Genomic DNA, 22811 nt, shown 5'->3' with positions numbered 1-22811 from the left:
GGACCAGCCCCCCCCCCCCCCCCCCCCCCCCCAAAAAAAAAAAAACATGGCGTATCTGACCAAAGAAATATAAATCACACACACAAAAACAACAACAAAGAAAAATACGAGGACATACTTTCCATGTGACAAATCCTTCAATACAATCTTAAGCAATACAAACAATAACGGAAACAAATCAAGCTTCTCAGTGATGACGGACGAGGACCTTTCCGAAGATGTTTTGGGCCACATTGAGAAAGATACATTCAATATTATGACTATTTTAAAAAAAGCTTTTAAGAATAGTTTTGCTGCATTACTCTTTCAAAATCCCAATTTCTTTTTTACGGTCCAATTTCAACCAGATTATAATCATATGTGGAAGGTTTGCAATTTAAGCGGATTTACGTGGGACAGAAGATGTGAGACAGTCTCTCTTCATGAATGGATAGCTTCGTGTTTGCTTTCAACATTTAGCTTAGAGCAGACGTGCACATTTCACCATGACGTCACTGATCTACTGGTGAAAAGGATGCTTTGATCCTCTCCTCTTTCATCGAAGACAACAAAGAGGGTGCAGAAAGTGCTTAAAATTTAATGGCTGGCTGTGTCTATTGTGTTGTGTCGCATTATTTGTTATTTAGTTTTTTTTGTTTTAACTTTAAGATGGCGCCATGAGAGTGGCTGCCTTTACAGCAGGTCCTGTATTGTTTTTTTTACTTCTTCCTTTCCTCACTTTGCTGCTGTGAAATGTAAATTTCTCCACTGCCAGATTAATAAAGGCTAATCCACTATCTTTCTTTTTTTCATTTTTTAAATTTATTTTTCAACCACCCTATTGTAAGGGATGCAATTCTCGAACCTATTTTTGTATAGTCATTCTTCAAAATTATTTCATACAAAATGACTGCGGGAAAAAATGTCATGGGACAAAAAATAAATACATACATACATACATAAATACAAATAAATACATAAATAAATAAAAAGGCAGTAAATTGCTTGCCTAAATACTTTTTCAAATTAAAATTTTGAATATTAATCTAAAATATTTTTTTTCTGATAAAAGGACCAAAAAAATTGGCAGCCTACATTCCACGTTTATGTGGGTTCCATATTAGTTTGGTGGCTTTCGCTTTATCTGACTGAGCCCAGAATGGAGTTCCATTTGCTGTTTTGCGCTGAGTAGCACAAAATTCTTGGCGCTGTCACTTTAGGCAATGGTTTCTCAGGTCAAAATGCAACAATAAAATACCCGTGTTCCTTGTGGACATGAAAATGTGGCGACGGAAGGATCCCTGGTTTGATTCCCATGCTTGACATGGGGGCGACGGCCCTTGAGCAAGGCACCCATTACGACATTTGTTTTCTATCCCGTTCATTCGGGTCCAAGTGAGTTGGACTCAATCCATGGCAAACTGAAATAGATGCACCAAGATGGCGGCAAAAGACTACTTTTGTCGAAATGAAGCTCCTCAACTCACTTCAAGGGTTTCTTGGCCCCCAAGTGCCGCCCAAATGGAAGCTGCCCAGTTCGACTTCGATTGTTGATCATGTTTCGTTCAAAAAAAAGTTTGGTCCTTGGGGGAGCTTGCTGGTGGACAAAACTAACGGCAAAGCTTGCGTTGTTCGGTACGTCTGTTGTCCGTCACGGAATGACAAATGAAGGCAAAATGGAGGATGTCAGCGTGTTCCTTTGTTCAAGTTCCCGGTAGTTTGGAGGTTTTGGCGGTCACTGGTGGTAAGAGTGCGGACGGGCAGGCGAGCCGGGCAACGAGGGCGACCGGTGGACGGGCGAGCCGCTGGGCGACATGCGAGGGCTGAGTTCGCCCGTCTGCAGACGCCACAGCAGCTCCTCGTTGGTGCGGCTCAGGCGCTTCTTCTCCGTGCTCTCCTTCTCCACGTGAACCTGCAGGTTGGCATTCTCCTCCGACAGTTGCCTGCCGTCACATGCAAAATACATGAGTGAAAATGCTCACAACCAAGAGCCAATGAGGAATATGCAAGTTTGTCATTTGACTTTGGCGTTTTAGAGCTCGTTAAATATATTTTTTTGTTTTTTATTAACGTGAATAGGCTTCTTTTTAAGCAGTGGTGGGCCGTCAGGCCCTGCAAGGCCTGCTCCGCTGGCCTAAAAATATCTGAATCACAGACTGATGTTTATTATATTTTGTCCATTAATCCTTATTAACTCAGTCACTGCCAGACATTTGCAAAAATATCCACTCCAGTGCCAGGGTTTTTGTCATTGTCACTCAAATTCCAGGATCCACAAAATATTGAGTTTTAGGACTACAAAACATTCAGTACTCCATTAGAAACCCTTGACTGTTTTCTTTCATCAGAAAAAATGTTAATTCCTAAATTATATGGGTCTGGAGTTGTATGAGCTTGAAATGAGGACGGCTGTCCAAAATATAATAAAATATACATATTTATTTATGTAGCGCTTTCACAAGAGCTGAAGCTGCATGGAACAAAGCACTAACATGGAAAATAAGGGAAATGCTGCCCCTTTGTGAAAAGAAAAGAAAAACATTGCCAGAGGCCATGGCCAGTGCTTTATCGGCACCCAAGCATGAAAAATAAAACCGAACACATTCTGAAATGGCGGTCTACGTCATATTTTCAATTCCCGAATAAATTTGTGAATGACAGTTGAATGAGTTAAATAATTCCAAAGTGTCTTTCAGCTTCCTTTCATTGTGTTTCTGTCATGATCTGGTTGGCGACCAACGGGTGGCGCTGTCGGCCCCGCCTGCACCTGCACAGGTGCTGGTCGTCCCGATCAGTGGCGGACTGCCACGTTCGGATTGGCGACCAACGGGTAGCGACGTCAGCCCTGCCTGCAGCCTCGCAGGTGCTGCTCGTTTTAATCAATGACACTTAAAAGGACTCACGGCACGACCATCCGGTGTCGGTTCATTGTTTGTTGCACGCTTTGTCTACAATCGCATGCATTGTATGCTGTGCATGTGTTTGATTAACCTTGGCAGATTTTTACACTTGGTTTTCTTTTGATACTTTTTTCTGTTCAGATCATTTTGATGTTTTACATGTTCTTCCTGCTGACCTTTATTTTAATAAAATTTGACCAAACAACCTCCTGCTCCCTCCTGCCTGCTTTTCGGGATGCGCACCCGCTATCACCACCTCGCAAACCTTGACAGAATAAACCGACCAACCATCGGATCCCGCAGGTACAACGGACCCGTCTCATTTCCACCCTGTGCCTGGCAAAGCTACGTCCACGTTAGCCCACGCCTCGTCGAGTTTGAATTGCGTCACTCGACGAGCCGTAACGTCCACGTCAACGTCTGGCCGAGACCTCCTTCCAGGTGGCCGTCCAGGGTGACACTGGGTGTCTGGCAATGCACGCCCACGTCCAGCCATGGTGTCGTCGTGCATGACAAATTGAGTCGCATCCACGACGAGCCGTGCAACGTCCGCGGCAACGTCAGTCCGAGACCCCACTCACCGCTGGATCCTGGAGCGGCTCAGGACTGGTCTCGTTTCCCCGGCGCCGGGCAGTTCACGCCCACGTCGGCGTCCGGCCAAGACCTGGTCCCATACGGCCATCCGGGGTGCAACTCTGCGCCTGGCAGTTCGACGTCTGGGTTGAGCCATGCGTCTACGCGTGAACGTGCGAGAGGGATCGCACTCACGCCCACGACGATCCGTGCCGCGTCTTCGTCCACCCCAGGCCGCCGCCCGTCGTATGCTGGAGAGGCAGCGGTTGCCGTCTCCACCATTGTTCCCGGGCGAGTGGACCTTTTGGGAGACTGTTGGGACTTCTGGAAGCAGCCCCTTGAAGGGGGGGTACTGTCATGATCTGGTTGGCGACCAACGGGTGGCGCTGTCGTCCCCGCCTGCACCTGCACAGGTGCTGGTCGTCCCGATCAGTGGCGGACTGCCACGTTCGGATTGGCGACCAACGGGTAGCGACGTCAGCCCTGCCTGCAGCCTCGCAGGTGCTGGTCATTTTAATCAGTGACACTTAAAAGGCCTCACGGCACGACCATCCAGTGTCGGTTCATTGTTTGTTGCATGCTTTGTCTGCAATCGCATGCATTGTATACTGTGCATGTGTTTGTTTAACCTCGCTTTTTTAGACTTGGTTTTTCTTTTGATACTTTTTTCTGTTTAGATCATTTTGATGTTTTACATTTTGTTCCTGCTGACCTTTATTTTAATACAATTTGTCAAACAACCTCCTGCTCCCTCCTGCCTGCTTTTTGGGATCCGCACCCGCCATCACCACCTTGCAAAACGTGACAGTTTCCCCTGTTGTGTTGCTTCCAGATGTGTTTTCGTATTTAAGCTTTTAACCAATCACATTTCAGCCATCATTTGTTACCAGGGTCAGAAATTTTCCTGAAAGCCTTCACTATCAGTTCTTGCGGGTCCTGTCGGATGAAATGCATTGTCTATGACTGTTGCTTTAACTATTGTCTGTTGCTTTAACCCAGGTGTCGGGAACCTATGGCTTGCGAGCCATTTATGGCTCTTTTGATTGCATCTGGCTAAATACAACTAAATATATATTCTCGCTTTTTCACTATTCATTTCAGAATCACAATCAGAATCAGAATCATCTTTATTGCCAAGTATGTAGAACACACAAGGAATTTGTTTCCGGTAGAACACGCTGCACTAGTATCCTGTTCCTGTTTTAGGAACAGTTCCTGTTTCAGCTGCAGTTGGCTGGAAGCACAATTCGATTGGATGATACTGACCTAGATTGGCTGAAAGCACAATTTTGATTGGATGATACTGACTTAGGCGTCATTGATGTCGAAACAGGTAAAGGCCCCCTTTTGAATAAGCCCGACAAGTAAAAAAGGATGCCGAGTATCATACACTTCAGGTTGAATGGACCGAAGGAGTCACCTTTGTGGAGAGAAAAGGTTCTGCTGTGATTCTAATTTGCAATGAAACAATATCATCGATGAAACAGTCGAATGTTAGTGGCACTTTGACAAACCCCATGCTAACGTTAGCATCAGTATACTCTGAGAGAGATAGCAGACAGCAAGCGTGCAAGCTAATGAGCAGTATATAGTCTAACTAGCAGTAACTTTGCGTATGGACCAGGCATTTAACTTTCAGTGCGCAATTTTGGCCTGATTTTTACCAATTACGAGGAACGGAAACCATTCACATTAATGGTATTATCACTAAGTTATTTTAAATAATACCAGTGTTTGAAATAACTTCTCCCCAGAGGCCTGGGGCGTAAAACTTTCAAAAAGTCTCAGCCTGGTTGGCCGACAACTTCTTCAAAAAAAAAAAAAAAAAAAAAAAAAATGTTTGTTTTATTCAATAAAGCAAAAGCTACAAGCAAATTGCTACAAACCACGTGGACTCTTCTTTCTAAGCGCCTTTCAAAACTTTCAAGCACACTTTACAGTCAGGGTATAGTCCGAAGCACGAAAAAGGCTTCTGATTGGCTGCCGTGCCGAGTTCTGATTGGCTGCCGTGCCGAGTATGCAAATTGCCAAACGAACGATCGTGTCGTGCTTCGGACTATACCCTGACTGAAAAGTGTACTTGAGAGTTATGTGGCTTGTAGCAGACAACGCAACTCAAACATTGCATTGTGCACCATGACGACAAACGGCAAAAGGAGCAAAATCTTCAGCAAGGGGACATTTACCATAAATTAAGCACGGGAGCATTTGTGGTAGGTACTTCCTTGATTTAAAAAATCCTTTATACTTCGCAACAATGGTTTTATTTTTGCGATTAGTCGTCTTATTGTGTTTCAAGTTGTGAAAAACAGGGCAGGCAACTTTTCAGAGTTGTCTGCCCGGGTGTCCGCTAACTTTTTGTCATGAGTTTCAGACACTGATAATACATTTTGATATTTTGTTGAAAATACACATACATGCAACTATGTATGTGTGTGTGTGTGTGGCTCTCATTGAAAAATATTCCTCAATATTTTGCTTGTATGGCTCTCTTAGTCAAAATGGTTCCCGACCCCTGTTTTAACCAATCAGATTTCAAGTGACACGGAGGGCCTCTTCGCAGGCCTGGGTATCATTAGAGTTTTCACAAACTATCATTGGCTAATCACCAGTCAACAGAGCATACGGGCCAGAGCTAGCACGCTGTATCTGGAGCGAGCTGCTTAAGCAAATACATTGTGTTGATTTAATTGTGGTTTCGTCATCCCACAATAGCTGAAGGAGAAGAAATGGATTTGGTTGCGGATTTATTGTTAAACCATTTTCAAGAAAAAATGGTCGGACAGCTCAGAATATGTCAGAAAATAGCAAATATTGCAATTTTATGAGGTTATTGTTGATATCCATCCTGTTGTTCAATCTTCTCTGCAGTGTGAAAGAGCAACTTGTGACCTCATATCATGAATCCACACGTTAATGGTAAAAACACGGAACAGTTTAATGACAGTATTTCTTTCTTCACAAGTTATTTCCTGGCTAACGGGATCCTCTAGTAAATCACACCACACTTGTTATTTACATTCGCAGCTGTGGATTGATTTAGATGTATCACTACTGAAGGCCCAGGGGTGAGATACACGGCCCGCCATGGCTTTGAAGTTAGTTTTCGTTTTACTATTAGTTTTTTTAAAAGATGTTTCGCAAGTGTGTGATTAAAAAAAATGTTTTTTAAGTTTTCTACCTGGACACGGCAAGGTTCTTGTCGATACGTTCTTTCATGTCCTCATTCTGCTGCTGCAACACTTGCACTCGCTCCTCCAGGTGAGCATTCTTTTCAGCCTGCTCAAAGACAAGTGGCCAGAGCATACACAACTTTAAATTCTTCAAAGGAAAAACATGGATGGAAGAAAATCAATCCCCATGAAAAACGGTTCATTTTGGCGCGAAAGCAATTTGGAAAATTCAAATCTTACTATTTTCTCAAGCTCAGTAATCTTCAAGTCCTGCTGATGGATTTGTTGGTTCTTCATCTCCAGAACCTCCTTCAGGCTCTTCAGGTCCTCTTCGATGTGTTTGTAAGGCGCCAAAGCGTCCTGCAAACAACACATCTGCCTTCACCCAATGCAGACCTCCACCAAGGCCATTTTACCGGAAACCATTTGTCTAGTTTTATTGAAGAAAAAAAACTTTTCAGAGATCTGAAGATCACGTGGGCACATTTTTGGAAGTTCCATCAGCGGTGGGACGTGTAAAAACAGTTTCCGGTTTGCCAGCCAGAGTTTGTTTTCACTCCAATATTTTCTTTTGTACAAAGTGTAACACATTAATACACATTAATATTTGCTCGTTGGTTACTTTCGACAAGTTGTTGTTTTCTACTGTTAACATGCTGTTTGTGCTTTGCTTTATTTTTCGCTGCTTTGCTTTTATTTTGGTGTTTTTCTGGTCGCTCAAGAAGTGCCGTTCCACACCTGATCTGATTATTTCAAGAGGCTTAAAAAATTGGGTTGTACACTTCGCTATTGTCTTGCTGGGTTCGCTATAAAAAGCTCTTGTTGTATCCGGTCGCTGTTTCCTGGTGTTTTTACATGATGTTGCTAACTTGAGCTATCTAGCTGGCTATCTGGCTATCTCGCTAGCGATCTATTTTCTATCTATTATCTAGCTAGCTGGCTATCTAGCTAGCTATATATTTGCCATCTATAAGCTAAAGCGGTACGGAAAATGGATGGATGGATGCTATCGATAAGCTAGCTATCTATTACTTATGTATTAGCAAGCTAGCTAACTTTCTGTCTATTTTAGTTGAGACAACGGTGGCGCATGTGGCTGCTGCAGCTCACCCACAGAAAAACTCATCCTGTGACTGTAAAGTGACCTTGAGAGTTTTGAAAGGTACTGAAATGTATTATGATTATTATTATTATTTCACTTGAGAATTTTGCGTCAGACCACTTAGTAGGGGACAGGAAGTGGAGTGCTTTCCTTTGACAAAGCGCAAAAGTGTCATGTTAGCGGCATAAATTCTGCCGACTTGACAGGGTTGAACAAATCTGCACCGAGTTTTTGAGTGATTTTTTTTTCCCCTCTCACCACTATCTGATCATCGGTGCTCTTGCGGAGGGCTTCCTCGAAGCGCTTGGCTCGGTCCTTCAAACTCCTGTTCTGGAAGGTCAGCATGTCCACCTGATCCTAGATCAGCAAACGCAACCACAGACTTCATATTTCAGGAGACCAGTTTGAGATAGCACCTTATCTATCCGATGTTTGTGGCCTTCACCTGTAAAGAGAGTCTGATCTTTTCAAACTCCTCCTCCAGAGACTTCCTTTGCTGCTCGTGGGCCATCTTCAGATCTGACACAGCACACAGAAGATCAGATTCATTTTTGTTTTGTGTTGGTTACGTTTGCGTCTTACTTTTTATGGTCCGGGCATGCTCTTCCCGCAGGGTGGCTAGCGTGTCGTTGTGCGTCGCCTCCATCTCCATCAGAGACGTCTCGTGGTTCTCGTTCATCTCCGCCATCTGTTGCGAGGAAATCAGAGTGAAATTCTCTCAAGACAAATATATTATGGACCTACAGGCGTGTTCAAGGCAGGAACCCAGCCGGGGCCTTGGGGGCTATTTTTGTGTGACTTCAAGAGATACAGTGATACCTCCGCTTACAAACTTAATTGGTTCCCAAGAAAGAGTGTTTAAGGTGAAAAGTGTGTGTTCCAAACATTAATACCCATAGGAAACCATTACAAATGAGAATAATCTGTTTCCAGGTCCCCACAAAACATAATTTTCTACTAAATAAGGCTTAAAACTACACAAAATATACCTTATTTTATGTATAATAAATGCACTACTGTATTGTAATTAAAGAAATAAAATGTACTGTATAATATAGTCATTTTATATACCTTTGTGATGGACGTTGATGTAGTTGCCTCTTGATAATATTCCATGGAAGTTGCCATGCTTTCTCGGAGATAATACCCTCACTCACACGGTCCCAGCGAGCTGCTTTTCGTTAATTCAAATCAACAGAAGTTTTTCAACCTCTTTTATTGCCTGAGACCGTTGCTTAGACAACACAGAAACACCCTGAGCCACACGTAGCAATGGTCGACTTAGCATAGCCCATACTATGCACTCAGAGAAAGTGGGTGTGTAAAAGTAGTCCGGCAGCCAAGGTGGCGCTGTTTGGCCGTGTGGTTTGGTGTTCTTTCGCCGAAAACTAGTCTGCCAGCCATTGTGGCGCTTCGTGTGTAACCCGAAAACTAGTTTGTATGACAAGATTATATTCTCGCGAATTTAATGTTTGTAAGGCGAAAAAATTCGTTAGCTAAAACGTACGTAAACCGAGGTATCATTGTAGTTTGAAACCGTGCTTTTCATGATTTTTTTTCTCAACAGTACCCCCAGCAAGAAGAAACTATTATTCCATGACTGTAAAGTGTCCTTGAGAGTTTTGAAAGGTGCTTAGAAATAAAATGAAGGAGATTCACCTGTTCGCGTTGCTGCAGTTTGAGGTCGTCCAATTGGGCGCGCTGGAGGGCCCGCAGGTCTCTCGTGTCGGCCGAGTGGCGCGCCCTCAGCCGCTCCTCCAGCGCTCCCAGCTGGACCCGCTGCTCGGCCCGCAGACCCCTGAGCTCCTCCTCGAAACGCTGTTCCAGCTCCCGCTTCTCCCGCTCCAGCTGCTCCCAGTGGGACACGCTGAAAGCTGGAGTCACACGTCACACGCGGCATCTCATTGGACTCACCATCAAAGTCGCAACTTTTCAATTGCTTGTTTTGTTCGTCTGATTTTGTTTGAACAATGACGCTTAATAGATTAAAAAAAAGAACATCACGAATGACAATGTCCAGGTCGGTACGATGGATGGAGAATGTGAAAGTAGTTTCAAACCAAATGAATTACGATGGCAGGGTAGCAGATATCTAGCATAAGCGCATGTCCCCCCTGGCCCCCACTTACCCACTTCATCCCTGATCCTGGCGAGCTCTTGGGACAGTTCCCCTTCCCTCACTGCTGCACTCTCGCTCTGCAAAACGGCACCAGCGTTACATTTTGGTTAGTCAGGATTCAAATTGAAATTGTGTCCCCGACATTTTTGACTTTTCTTCCTTTCATAACTTGTTTTGCTTTTTTGATTGTTGCTTTACCGATGACCATTTTGTGTTTGGGAGCCCATTAATGACCATCTTCATCTTTAATAAGTTCCTAAAGTATCTAGTTATGTAACCAGAAGGGGACACAAGCAAGTGTCTTCTTGTGACGGCCCAAAGCCCGGATAAATACAGAGGGTTGTGTCAGGAAGGGCATCCGATGTAAAAGCTTGGCCAAAACAAACATGTGAATCAAACCTCTGCAGATGGAGGATACTGTTTCGCTGTGGTGACCACTTGAAGGGAAAAGTCGAAAGGAAAAGAAGATAGCTTCTTGCAATAAATTGGAATTCGTCCATTGTGAGACAAATAAAGGTTTTTGATGGATCTTTCTCTCTGGTTCATTGCTCTTCACGGTGTTAGAAGATGGTAGTAAAATCAGAAGGAATCAAGGTGATAGACAAAAAGATTATTTTAATCTTGGACAGCAGAGACATTGTGAGGTCGAAGTAGTAGGGCCATTGAGTGAGAAGCTTCTTCTCTCCCCCCAGCCGAGATGTTTATTTATACGGGAATGACATCATTTCAAAAGGGACCTATAAGCGATGAGATAGAAGAGTAAAAAATGATCAGACTGTAATAAGAATGGTTGAGTAACAGTACCTTAAGTATTGGTATACCAATACGGAAGGTTATAAGGTAAACTTTACACACGAGTGTTTGAAATAGTGTCTGACAGGGGCGTACAACTTTTACGTCGGGCGTACAAGATTCAAAACATCTCGGCCCGGATGGCTGACAACTTCATCAAGAAAAAAAAAGTGATTTTTTTTCAAATCAAATGTTTGTTTCATTCAATAACACAAAAACCACAAACAAAACGCAACTAGCCACGTTGACTCCACTTTCTCAGCGGGATTTCAAAACTCACCAGTACACTTTTCAGTCAGGGTGTACTCCGAAACAGGCTTCTGATTGGCTGCTGGTGCCGAATATGCAAATTGCCAAACGAACGTTCGTTTGTCAATTTGCATACTCGGCACCGGCATCCAATCAGAAGCCTGCTTCGGCCTACACCCTGACTGAAAAATGTACTTGAGAGTTTTGAAAGGCGCCGAGAAAGTGGAGTATATTATAAAATGGGGCAGGCAAATTTTCAGAGTTGTCTGCCTGGGTGTCCACTAACTATTTGTCATGAGTTTCTCTCTCTCTCTCTCTCTCTCTCTCTCTCTCTCTCTCTCTCTCTCTCTCTCTCTCTCTCTCTCTCTCTCTCTCTCTCTCTCTCTCTCTCTCTCTCTCTCTCTCTCTCTCTCTCTCTCTCTCTCTCTCTCTCTCTCTCTCTCTCTCTCTCTCTCTCTCTCACACACGTGTTTATGTCTATGTGTATCTGTCTGAAACTCATGACAAAAAGTTAGTGGACACCCGGGCAGGCAACTCTGAAAAGTTGCCTGCCCCTTTTTATAATATATATCATATATTATTATTATTATTATTATTATTATTATTATTATTATTATTATTATTATTGTATAATATATTATATATATAATATATAATCCCTCTATATATATGGAGGGATTAACAAATTAGACTAAACTAGATAAATACAAATGAGTAGAAGATAAGTAACATTGGATGTTTAAGGATGCGCATATAAAATAATTCTATCAGTTTTCTTATTCTTCTTCAAAACCATCTTATGAGCTCACACAGGACTATTCTGTTTTTTTTAATTCATCATCAAGAAAGCACAGATCACACCCATCCTGGGGGCCCCGCCCTGCCCGCCCAGCCAACCGTCAAATATGTCTAATTATTTGCTTATTTTTGTCTTTCATTTTCCAAATATGCTTTAATGTTTCTACAGGAAAAAAATATTGACAATTGTTCTGGAATTTGGGGAATAAAAGCTGCACCGATGGCCCGACTTTGTTCCTTTTTTGTGTTTGTACTTTTTTTAAACAATCTACTCCACATGATTACATTACTTCTGAACGTCAAACCACTTCTCATACATAGTACAGTTGATTATATTTGCTTGCCAATGACAACGGTGGGCGGAAATACCCACCTCATACAACTTCTATTCAAACACATCTGACACGCACACACAATGTTTAACCTTAATTTTACCTCTCACAAACACAAGGCTTTGCAAAGTGCTTCCAATCCAATTGGCCAAACAGGAAGGAAACTCAACGCAATCAAGACCTAGCAGAGCAGCAAGCCAAGCCAAGCAAATCGGACTACGGAGAAGAAAAAAAAGCCAGGCACTGACTTGACACAATCATAAAACGTGCACACACATACACAATCGCACTTTTCTCAAAAGGGATTCTCCACCTGCCGGCTTTACCGTGCCCTCCAGACAAGGTGGCCGAGAACAGCGATGGCCCATACAAGCTAGCGGACTGCAGCATCCCTTAACCGGCAGGAAGATGCAGAAGGAGAAGGAGGAGGAGGAGGAGATGGAGGGAGGAGGGTGAGCCTCATCTCATCTGCTCACGTCTGGAACAAAGACTGGGCAAGCAGACTCAACAGAGCACGCCCCGTTCTTCTTTCCTTAACCCTTTAAACCCCCTCCATGAATCGGCTACAAATGATAAAAGCTTACACATGAGTGTGTGAGTGCATCTCCGGGAGGGACGAGTGAAATAAAACTGTTTTGAACTGTTTATGTCACGTACTACTTAAAAAAAAGTTAACTATGAATGCAAATGTTACGATACAGTAGCATCGTAGGCCAAGGTGTCCATCAAAAACAAGGGAAAGGCTTAAGAACAGAAAACCTTTATCTCACAATGAAGAAATTCCCAATTTACAGCAATAAATAAATAAACCTAATAATAAATAAACACATAAATAAATACATAAATACATGTATTTATGTATTTATTTATTGGATGGATGGATGGGGATAGATAGGTATAGATACGGACGGACGGACGGGATAGATACAGACAGACGGACGGACGGACGGACAGACAGACAGACAGACAGACAGACAGACGGACGGACGGACGGACGGACGGACGGACGGACGGACAGACAGACAGACAGACAGACAGACAGACAGACAGACAGACAGACAGACAGACAGACAGACAGACAGATAGATAGATAGATAGATAGATAGATAGATAGATAGATAGATAGATAGATAGATAGAAGATAGAATGACAATACAAATGAACCCGTGTGCAAAAGCCCGTCCATAAATGGATGAAAGTCAACAATTCGTTGATGCTCCCCTATCAACGTCACAACAAAAAAATCTGGAGAAAAAAAAAAAGGTTTCTTGGTCGTGAAAAAAAGTGAGTGCATTCAAAAAACATTTCATTGATTGATTCTTCTCAAACCACTCAAGAGAGTCTGCCCAGAACTGGAAGCGAGGCTTGGTGAAGATCTGGCACTTTCAAGCCACGGTCGTTACTACGCTGTCTGAAACACCTTGACGTGGTGTTAGCGTCAATTTGGGCTCGCTAACTGTTTATCGGCATTGGCTTCCGAAAAGTGCCATGTACTCAAATATCCAGCCAACCTGCCAATGATTGACCGCGATCCAAATGAGGACGAACCCAATGGGAAACGGATGCATTGCATGCGGCCTTGAGGGCGTGGCAGGCACCCACCTTTTGACAGAAGTGCTGTGTGGTGATGGAGAAGACGCTCATGCACAGCGAGGCCTTCCTCAGCTGCGCCTGTAGACCGTGCAGCTGGCGGGCCTGCTGCTCGCAGCGTTCCCTCAGAAGCTTGATGAGCGCTCGGTCCACTTCCTGCGACGACCCGGAGCGCCCGCGCACTGCAGCAATGTGAGACGGGGAAATAAATACACTCGCGATGCCGAGGATTCACAATCATATTTTATCAGCTGTGCAACGACAATTTTTTTCCCCCGAATGTAAATTACAATCCCGACCTTCTTTCACGAGGTGAAGGAATCTCCCCCGACTTCAAAACGTGTGAATACCACAAGCGATCTAAAAAGCTGACGTGTGTTGCGCTCGTCTGCAGCAGGATGTCTGTCAGTTGCTATGGCAACAGCGGGCTGGCGGGCAGTTCCCCTGGCTCGGGGAATAAAGTGCATGCCCGAGATGTATGATGATGATGATGATGACGATTGAAGAACTGGCTACGAGCCGCACCCTGCCCACCACCTTTTCCGGCGACCGGGACCATGCAATTTGGCATGAAACGATGGTGAACTGCTTACTTCCACCTTTAATAGTCCCACAATGGGGACATTTGCATGACGAGGATAATACTTTTGCTGTTTTTAGAGGTTGAAGTGGGCATAAGTAATCATGTGCACATGCAGTATGCTGCTGATTGATCGCTGTCTTTGGAAATTGTTAGCGAGTACAATCAATGATTTTGAATGGACAAATATTCAAGGACAAATACTTTTTATTTATCTGGCTATTCAGCTATTTATCTACAGTGTATATGGCTATCTAGCTGCCTGGCTAGCTATCTAGCTATTAGCTATCTGACTGGCTAGCTATCTATTAGCGATAAACTATTAGCTAGCTAGTTAGCTTTCTATCTATTTCAGTTATTCCAGGTTGAGTGAACGCTGGCGTGTGTGGCTGCCGATGCGCACCTACAGAAAAACTTCCTGTGACTGTAAAGTGACCTTGAGAGTTTTAAAAGGCGCTTATAAATTAAATGTATTATTATTATTATTATTGTATGGACCCCCCCACACACACACACATAGACACACACACACATATCGTACATGATACGGGCAGTCAATACAATCTGCAGGAACTCACTCGGGGATTGAGGTTTGGAGGAAACCACTGCACATTTTTGGGGGGAGGCCGCCTCTGATTCCTTCACCATCTCTTTTCTCCAAGCTGCAAAATAAAAATAAAAATACAAAATAAAAAAATGAATCACTTTTGACGTTTTAGAATTGTAAAACAGTGTTTCTAGATTTTAACAGAAATACTCTACTCCATTCAGATTTGGGATAAAAAAAAGACCTGTTTACATTTGAAATGTGACTTCATGAAATTCCTTGGAGGAAAAAAAGTTGCTGTTATACCATTTCTGACCACTCAGGGGTGTAAACGCACAAACACTTGCTCGTGTCAAGTTTTCGACAAAACTGTTTTATCATATTCTCTTATTGCTATGGATGATATTGATCTCAAAGGTTAGACAGTCAAGTGTGCTGACGGAAATTACCCAACTTCACTTAATACAGTGGGGCCTCGGTTTACGAACACCTTGTCTTACGAACTTTTCGGTTTACCAACGTTACATTTATTAAAATTAAACCTTGGCATACGCACTATTTTCGCGATGCACACCTCCCACCACGGCTGGTGGAGTAATCTTCGGCGGAAAAACACAAAAGCACACGACCGAACAGCGTCCCAGCCGCCTACCTTTCCACACCCCCTTTCTATGAGTGCACATGTCGATCGTCTTCAATGATACCTTTGCCATTATTGGACCGAAACAGATCCCACCACAGGCCCGTGTTCAGCCGAAGAAGACACAAAACAAAATAACAGTCGAGGAGAAGAAGGAGATCATTGAGAAACACGAACGAGGTGTGCGTTTGTGGCGTCACGTGTGCGCACAGCGGCTGTCATGTGAATCTCAGCCTGGCACATCTCCCACGCTGTGTGTCACTTCCCTGAGAGCAACTTTCTACGACCATTCCACAAATAAAGAGCCCGATACCGTCCACCATTGCCACCCTCCGTCGCAAAAAGCTTGTTTAGTCGATGCTTTCACGTGACTAATGACACCGAAATTGTCACGTGCAAGTTGACAGCTGGGGCGGGGCCACCGCTCCCGACCTCCGTCAGCCGAAAAAGACACAAAACCAAATTACAGTCGAGGAGAAGAAGATCATTGAGAAACACGAACGAGGTGTGCGTGTTGATCCCCTGATCACCGATACTGGGACATTTCAACGAGTTGCTGTCACCTCACCAGTGACATGATTACGACGCCTCGCGCCTCACTGTGTCTTGTGCTGGCAAGTCCAAGAGTTTGCTTTGCCCGAGGTGATTGTTAGCCACGATCGCGTAAGTTTGTTGCTTTCCCGGATCGCGAGTGTGCCATTTTATTTTGCCTAGCTTGACAGGCTGGATGGATCGCTCTCACCCGTCTACTTTTGTCGCGTTTTATTCCGGGTCCATGGACTCATCGGACTTGCGCCTTTTGTTGTAATAAAATCTCTGCCAGCACCTACGGGACTCGAAGTGGATGCAGGTGACATCGAGTTGATGTGCTGGCTTTTATTGAACAGTTCCATGCAGAAAAGGCTATGAGAATCATCAACATGATGAATGATAATGTGATGCCTCAGTTTCGTAAGACCTTACAAGTCAGAAAGCCACAGGTGTCAATTAAGAGCCATCAACGATCATCACAAATGTAAATAAAGTGACTTTATTATACAGTGCAGTGGATTTCTTTCATGACAATGCAATAGCACATATATTATATATTATATATATATATAGAATAAGTAGAATAAGTTCTCTCAGCAAGACATTGACTCACTCACCAACACCATCACAGACTACATTAACTTTTGTGAACAAAACACCGTACCCACCAGGACTGTGCGGTGTTTTGCCAACAACAAACCATGGATTAATCCCGACATAAAAGTCCTCCTGAAGGAGAAGAAAAGGGCTTTTGTGTCGGGCAACAGAGAGGAACTGAAGGCCGTGCAGATCCAACTGAGGAGGAAGATCAGAGAGGGGAAGAAGGCCTACAGGATGAAAATGGAGGAGCAGCTGCAAGCCAGCAATGTCGCTGGTGTCTGGAAGGGCCTGAAAAACATCTCAGGCCACAAAAGCCCAGTGACATTGAACGAAAAAGACAAGGACTGGGCAGATGAACTCAACCGCTTTTTCAATCGGTTTGACAAGACGCCAGCCGCCCCCGGCCCACCGTCAACTTCACCTGTAGCTGCACCTGCACCAACTCTCACTGTGGCCTTACCCTCCCTGCCCCCTCTCACGACCAGCTTTCCACAACCAACATCTGCCCTCCCAACCGTTGTCACACCCTCAGCCGCCACTCTGCCTCCTGGTTCCTGCCTGTCTGTCACAACTGCGCAGGTGAGGAACCAACTGAGGAGGATGAAGGTGAGGAAGGCAGCAGGTCCGGATGACATCAGTTCCCGACTCCTCAAGACCTGCTCCGACCAGCTGTGTGACATTGTCCAGCACTTGTTCAACCTGAGCCTGAAGCTGGGCAGAGTTCCACAGCTGTGGAAAACGTCATGCCTGGTCCCAGTGCCCAAGATTGCCAACCCCAAAGAGCTCAACAGCTACAGACCGGTGGCGCTGACGTCTCACCTGATGAAGACGCTGGAGAGACTCGTCCTCGCCCACCTGCGACCGCTGGCAAGCTCATCGCTGGACCCGCTGCAGTTTGCCTACCAGCCCAGCATCAGTGTGGAGGATGCCATCATCTACCTCCTCCATACGGCGTTGCTGCACCTGGAGAATGCTGGGAGCACGGTGAGGATCACATTCTTCGATTTCTCCAGTGCCTTCAACACCATCCAGCCCAGTCTACTGGGGGACAAGCTGCAGCATGCCGGAGTCGACCATCACCTCACATCCTGGATTACAGACTACCTCACAAACAGGCCACAGTACGTGAGGGTAAAGAACTGTGAGTCGGGCAGGCTTCTCTGCAGCACCGGAGCGCCGCAGGGAACAGTCCTGGCTCCATTCCTCTTCACCCTCTACACCTCGGACTTCAACTACAACACCCCAACCTGCCACCTTCAGAAGTTCTCTGACGACTCAGCTATTGTCGGCCTCATTACAGAGGGAGACGATAGGGAGTACAGGGGACTGACAAAGGACTTTGTGGACTGGTGCAAGCAGAATCACCTCCAGATCAACACTGGCAAAACCAAGGAGCTGGTGGTGGATTTCTGCAGGAAACAATCGTCACCTGCACCATTGAACATCCAGGGTTCGGACATTGAGAGGGTGACCTCCTACAAGTACCTGGGTGTTACTCTCAACAATAAACTGGACTGGACAACAAACACGGATGCCCTAATCAAAAAGGGACAGAGTCGCCTCTTCCTCCTCAGGAAACTGAGGTCTTTTGGAGCTCAGGGGTCACTCCTAAAGACTTTCTATGACTCTGTGGTGGCATCAGCCATCCACTATGGCATTGTCTGCTGGTCAGGCAGCATCACCACCCGGGACAGAAAAAGACTGGAGCGCTTTGTCAAGCGGGCCAGTTCTGTCGTGGGCTGCTCGCTGGACTCTCTAGAGGAGGTGGGCAACAGACGGACGCTAGCTAAACTAAAAGCTATGACGGACAGCCCCTCCCACACCCTCCTGCCCATCCTGACAGCTCTGGGTAGCTCCTTTAGCCAGAGACTATTACACCCGCGCTGCAAGAAGGAGAGGTACCGCCGCTCGTTCCTACCGACTGCTGTCAGGCTTCACAATTCCCAATGATCACATGTGAAAAAAAAACAAAAAAAAAACTGGACACTTGTAAATATGGGTTGTTGCAATATATCTAAATGCATCTCTTGATTCTGCACTATGTACAGTCTTGTTTATAGAACGGTTTTTGCACATCTACATTTGCACAGTATACAGTTGACATTTTTATTTTGTTATGCTTAGAATATCTTGTTTTCTATCCTTTCACTCCCACCCCAACCCCATCCCTCTTCAATTGCTGCTGTGGACTGCAAATTTCCCCATTGCGGGACGAATAAAGGTATTCTGATTCTGATTCTGATTCTGATCTCTGTCCGAACATTTTTCGACATACTGGACCCGCAAAATGTTCGTATGTACCGTTATTTGTAACCCGAATGTTTGTAGATTTGGGAGCATCTGTACCACTCTTTACAAGAGTAATGTTACAAGAAAGAAGATTAAAAAAAAGGAAAAAAAACATCAGTTTTTTAAAATGTTATTTATTTGTATATTTATTTATACATCTTTCTATTAATGTGTTTATCTATTTATGTGCTTAGTGTAAGTATGTATTTATTTATTTAGTTGATTTATGTATTTATCGTAAAGTCTCGTTATATCGATATCGTTTATATTGATAATAATGCTTATTACGAAACTATTTTCATTTCCCGTGCACATTTCTAGTCTTTTTATGTATAATTAGTTCCGTTTAGTATGATTCGTGGTTTTTACGATAATCCGGTTAGTACGGTGCTCTTTTTCATCTCCTGCCGGCCATTTTGCTATGAGCGAGCGAGCCGGTTCTTAGAGCCGGATCTCTGAAGTGAACAAAGAGATCCGGTTCCTAACTGAGGAGCCATTTGGGAGCCAAAAGAGCCGGATCTTTTTAGTGAGCCGAGCCAAAAGAACCGGCTCCCTGAAAAGAGCCGGAATTCCCATCACGAATGAGTACGGTGTGGCTACACAACAGTTTCACGCCAGTATCACGGCGCATATGGGCAGGGCACATTCGCACCGTTCTGCTCCGATTAGCTGCGTCACGTACGTAAATTGTTCGGCATTATTGGCTGGACACCTGTCACTCATTGAGTTACATTGCAAAATGTGCGCTGCACAGATGTTCTTGTGCGCTATGTGCAAGCTGTGCGCGATTGCGCACGCGCGCAGCTTAGAGGGCACATTGAGTGAGACCTTATCTTACGAACTTTTCGTCTTACGAACGTCAAATTTATGAAAATTAAACCTTGAAATACTTTTTACACACCCACCACGGCTGGCGGAGTGCTCTTCGGATCTGGCGGAGTGATCTTCGGCGGAAACACACGACCGAACAGCGCTCCAGCTGGCGCTACTTTCCACGCCCCCTCTCTCTGAATTCATACGTCCATCGCTTCCGAGGAGCTTTTTTGCAGATACTTTTACTATTATGGGACCGAAAAAAAAACCTCCACAGGCTCGTGTTCAGCCGGAGAAGACACAAAAAGTAAAATCACAGAGGAGAAGGAGATCATTGAGAAACACGAACGAGGTGTGCGTTTCTGGCGTCACATGTGCACACCGCGGCTGCCATGTGAATCTCAGCCTGACACATCTCTCACGCTGTGTGTCACTTCCCTGAGAGTAACATTCTCTTCCACCATTGCCACCATCCTTCGCCTAAAAGCTGTACAGTGTAAAGCTTCAGCGACTTGTTGAAATGAAATGAAATTGAAGTGTCGCGAGCGGCGGCGCCGCCCCAGCTGTCAACTCGCACGTGACAATTTCGGCGTAATTAGTCACGTGAAAGCATCGACTAAATAACGCCTTTGTGTAAAGTTTACAGAACACTGTAAAGCTTTTAGGCGAAGGATGGTGGCAATGGTGGAAATGAAGAATGTTACTCTCAGGGAAGTGACACACAGTGTGAGAGATATGTCAGGCTGCGATTCACATGACAGCCGCGGTGTGCACATGTGACGCCACAAACGCACACCTCGTTCGTGTTTCTCACATCGACTAAATAACGCCTTTGTGTAAAGTTTACACAAAGGTGTTATTTAGTCGATGCTTTCACGTGACTAATGACACGTTTTATTCCGCGGCTGTGGAATCATCGGACCCGCGCCTTTTGTTGTAATAAAATCTCTGCCAGCACCTACGGGACTCCAAATGGATGCAGATGACATCGAGGAGCTTGTTGCTGACCATAATGAGGTCCTCAACACAGAGGATTTGATTTGTGCAGGCTTTTATTGAACAGTTCCATCCAGAAAAGGCTATGAGAATCATCAACATGATGAATGATAATGTGATGCCTCAGTTTCCTCAGACCTTACAAGTCAGAAAGCAACAGGCGTCAATTAAGAGCCATCAACGACCATCACAAATGTAAATAAAGTGACTTTATGATACAACGAAGTTTATTTCTTTCTTTACAATACAATAGCACATTTATTATACATAGAATAAGGTATGTTGTGTGTAGTTTTAAGGCTTATTTAGTTGAAAAGTATATTTTATGGAAACCAGGGAATGGATTATTCCCATTTTAATGGTTTCCTAGGGGAATTTTTTTTTGTGATACACACTTTTTGGCTTACACACTCTGCCTGGGAACCAATTAAGTTCGTAAGCTGAAGTCTCACTGTCCCTTGAATCACTTCAATGCATTTTGCAATACTTTGTTTGGTCTGAAAATTTCGTGTTGATGGCGAATTTTTTATTACAACAAAAAATGCTGGAGGCCCAACGTGAGCTCCTTGCAACAAAACAGGAGGGAGCGATGGATTATTTTTTGTATTTTTTTTTAACAATTCGGATCAATATACACAAGCAAGGGAACCAGGTATTAATGACGTTTCTAGTGTGTCTGCCTGCATCTTTAGCTCTTGCAATATCACAACTTCTAAGATATACAACCCAGAGCTCCTTGAGACACTTTCAGCAAAAATCTATCCATTCCATCATGCCATTAACGACCATCACAAAGGTAAATAAACGACTTCATTATATAGTACAGTTTATTTCTTTAATTACAATACCATAGCACATTTATTGCTGTGAAATGTAAATTTCTCCACTGCGAGACTAATGAAGGCATATCCTATCCTATACATAAAATAAGGTATATTGTGTGTAGTTTCAAGGCTTATTTAGTTGAAATTTATGTTTTATGGAGACCTGGGAACGGATTACAGTATTCTCATTTTAATGGTTTCCTATTGGAAATTAATGTTTGGAATACACACTTTTCGCCTTACACACACTTTCTGGGAACCAATGAAGTTCGTAAGCCAAGGTATCAATGAAAGGTATTATTATTATTATTATTATTGGAAGTAGGAACTTACTCTGTGTCGTTCGGCAAGCATTGCCGTCATTGGACATAGACGACAAGCTTCTCATGATGCCCCCAGTCGTCACTCTTGCGGGAGGAAGGGCAGAAAACCCTGGAGGGCGGAGGCCAGACTGGCTCGATGTCAGCAAAAGGTTCCTGGAGAAGGTTTCCGGACCTGACCTCCTTTGCTCTCCTGCAAGGAAGGATGAGGAGGGTGAAAACGTTAAAAGTAGCAGCAGGCGAGCCACCAAAGACACCTCAAAAGCTTCTCACCGGGAGCTTCCAGGAAACCGAGCATCACCGGTGATGACTTTGGACAAGTTTGCTGAACTCGTGTTTTGGCTGTGGGTTGTCGGGTGACGGCGCCCAAGACCAGCTGAGGCCTCGTGCATCTTGGCGAGCGGTAGACGCTGGATCCATCTTGAGAGGTGTGCTGTGAAAAGTGTGTTTCCGGCACGGATTATTAAAAAAAACATTGTCAATGGATGCTAAAGCTTCATATTTGCTTTCAACATTTAGCTTGTAGTAGACGTGCACATTCCACCATGACGTTCCAATCCACTGCTGAATAGGATGCTTTGATCCTCTCCTCTTTCATCTAGAACTGCTTCAGACCACAGAGGGCAGAGCAAGTGCTGAAGAATGAATGACTCTGTCTTTGTGTTGTCATATTATTTGTTATGAGTTTTTTCCCATGATGGCGGCATGTGAACACGCAGCGGCTCCTCTCTCTCCCGGCAAATTGGCGTTTTCGTGTTTATTATGTTTGTAAAAGTCATTGTAAGTGCCTTGCACGCTGGGTCCGAGAGGACAGTAATTTCATCTGTGCTGTGTGTCATTTATATTAGCATATTTGACAATAAAGCTGACTTTGACTTAAAACACCATCAACGCTAAAATTGACACGGGATTGCAGAACTTGGACTTAACCACAATGGAGCTCAAGTTATAACCCCAACCCTGAAATGATAAGGATCGCTCTGACTTGAGGGGCATAAAGTCTGAGCCACTGGTGTCAAACCCAAGGCCCGTGGGCCAGATCGGGCCCAGCACCTCATTTCATA

The 22811-nt window shown here is 44.3% G+C and overlaps 1 protein-coding gene across 1 annotated transcript; it reads right to left on the bottom strand.

The window, feature by feature from the left end:
• Window positions 1–54: 54 nt before the first annotated feature.
• mtus2b (microtubule associated tumor suppressor candidate 2b) lies at window positions 55–22176 on the bottom strand. Its single transcript, XM_089013605.1, has 12 exons — window positions 22021–22176; window positions 21761–21940; window positions 14766–14849; window positions 13620–13789; window positions 9857–9923; window positions 9387–9601; window positions 8310–8415; window positions 8173–8246; window positions 7986–8084; window positions 6866–6985; window positions 6634–6731; window positions 55–1922 (listed from the first exon to the last, which is right to left on the bottom strand). The coding sequence occupies exons 1-12, from the start codon at window positions 22043–22045 to the stop codon at window positions 1715–1717; spliced, it is 1446 nt and encodes a 481-aa protein (XP_088869731.1). The 5' UTR covers window positions 22046–22176; the 3' UTR covers window positions 55–1714.
• Window positions 22177–22811: the final 635 nt, after the last annotated feature.

Source organism: Hippocampus bargibanti, linkage group LG14, assembly GCF_051943395.1.
Source record: "Hippocampus bargibanti isolate YZ-2025 linkage group LG14, ASM5194339v1, whole genome shotgun sequence".
Classification (NCBI taxonomy): Eukaryota; Metazoa; Chordata; class Actinopteri; order Syngnathiformes; family Syngnathidae; genus Hippocampus; species Hippocampus bargibanti.
This window is presented reverse-complemented; position numbering and strand designations above follow the sequence as displayed.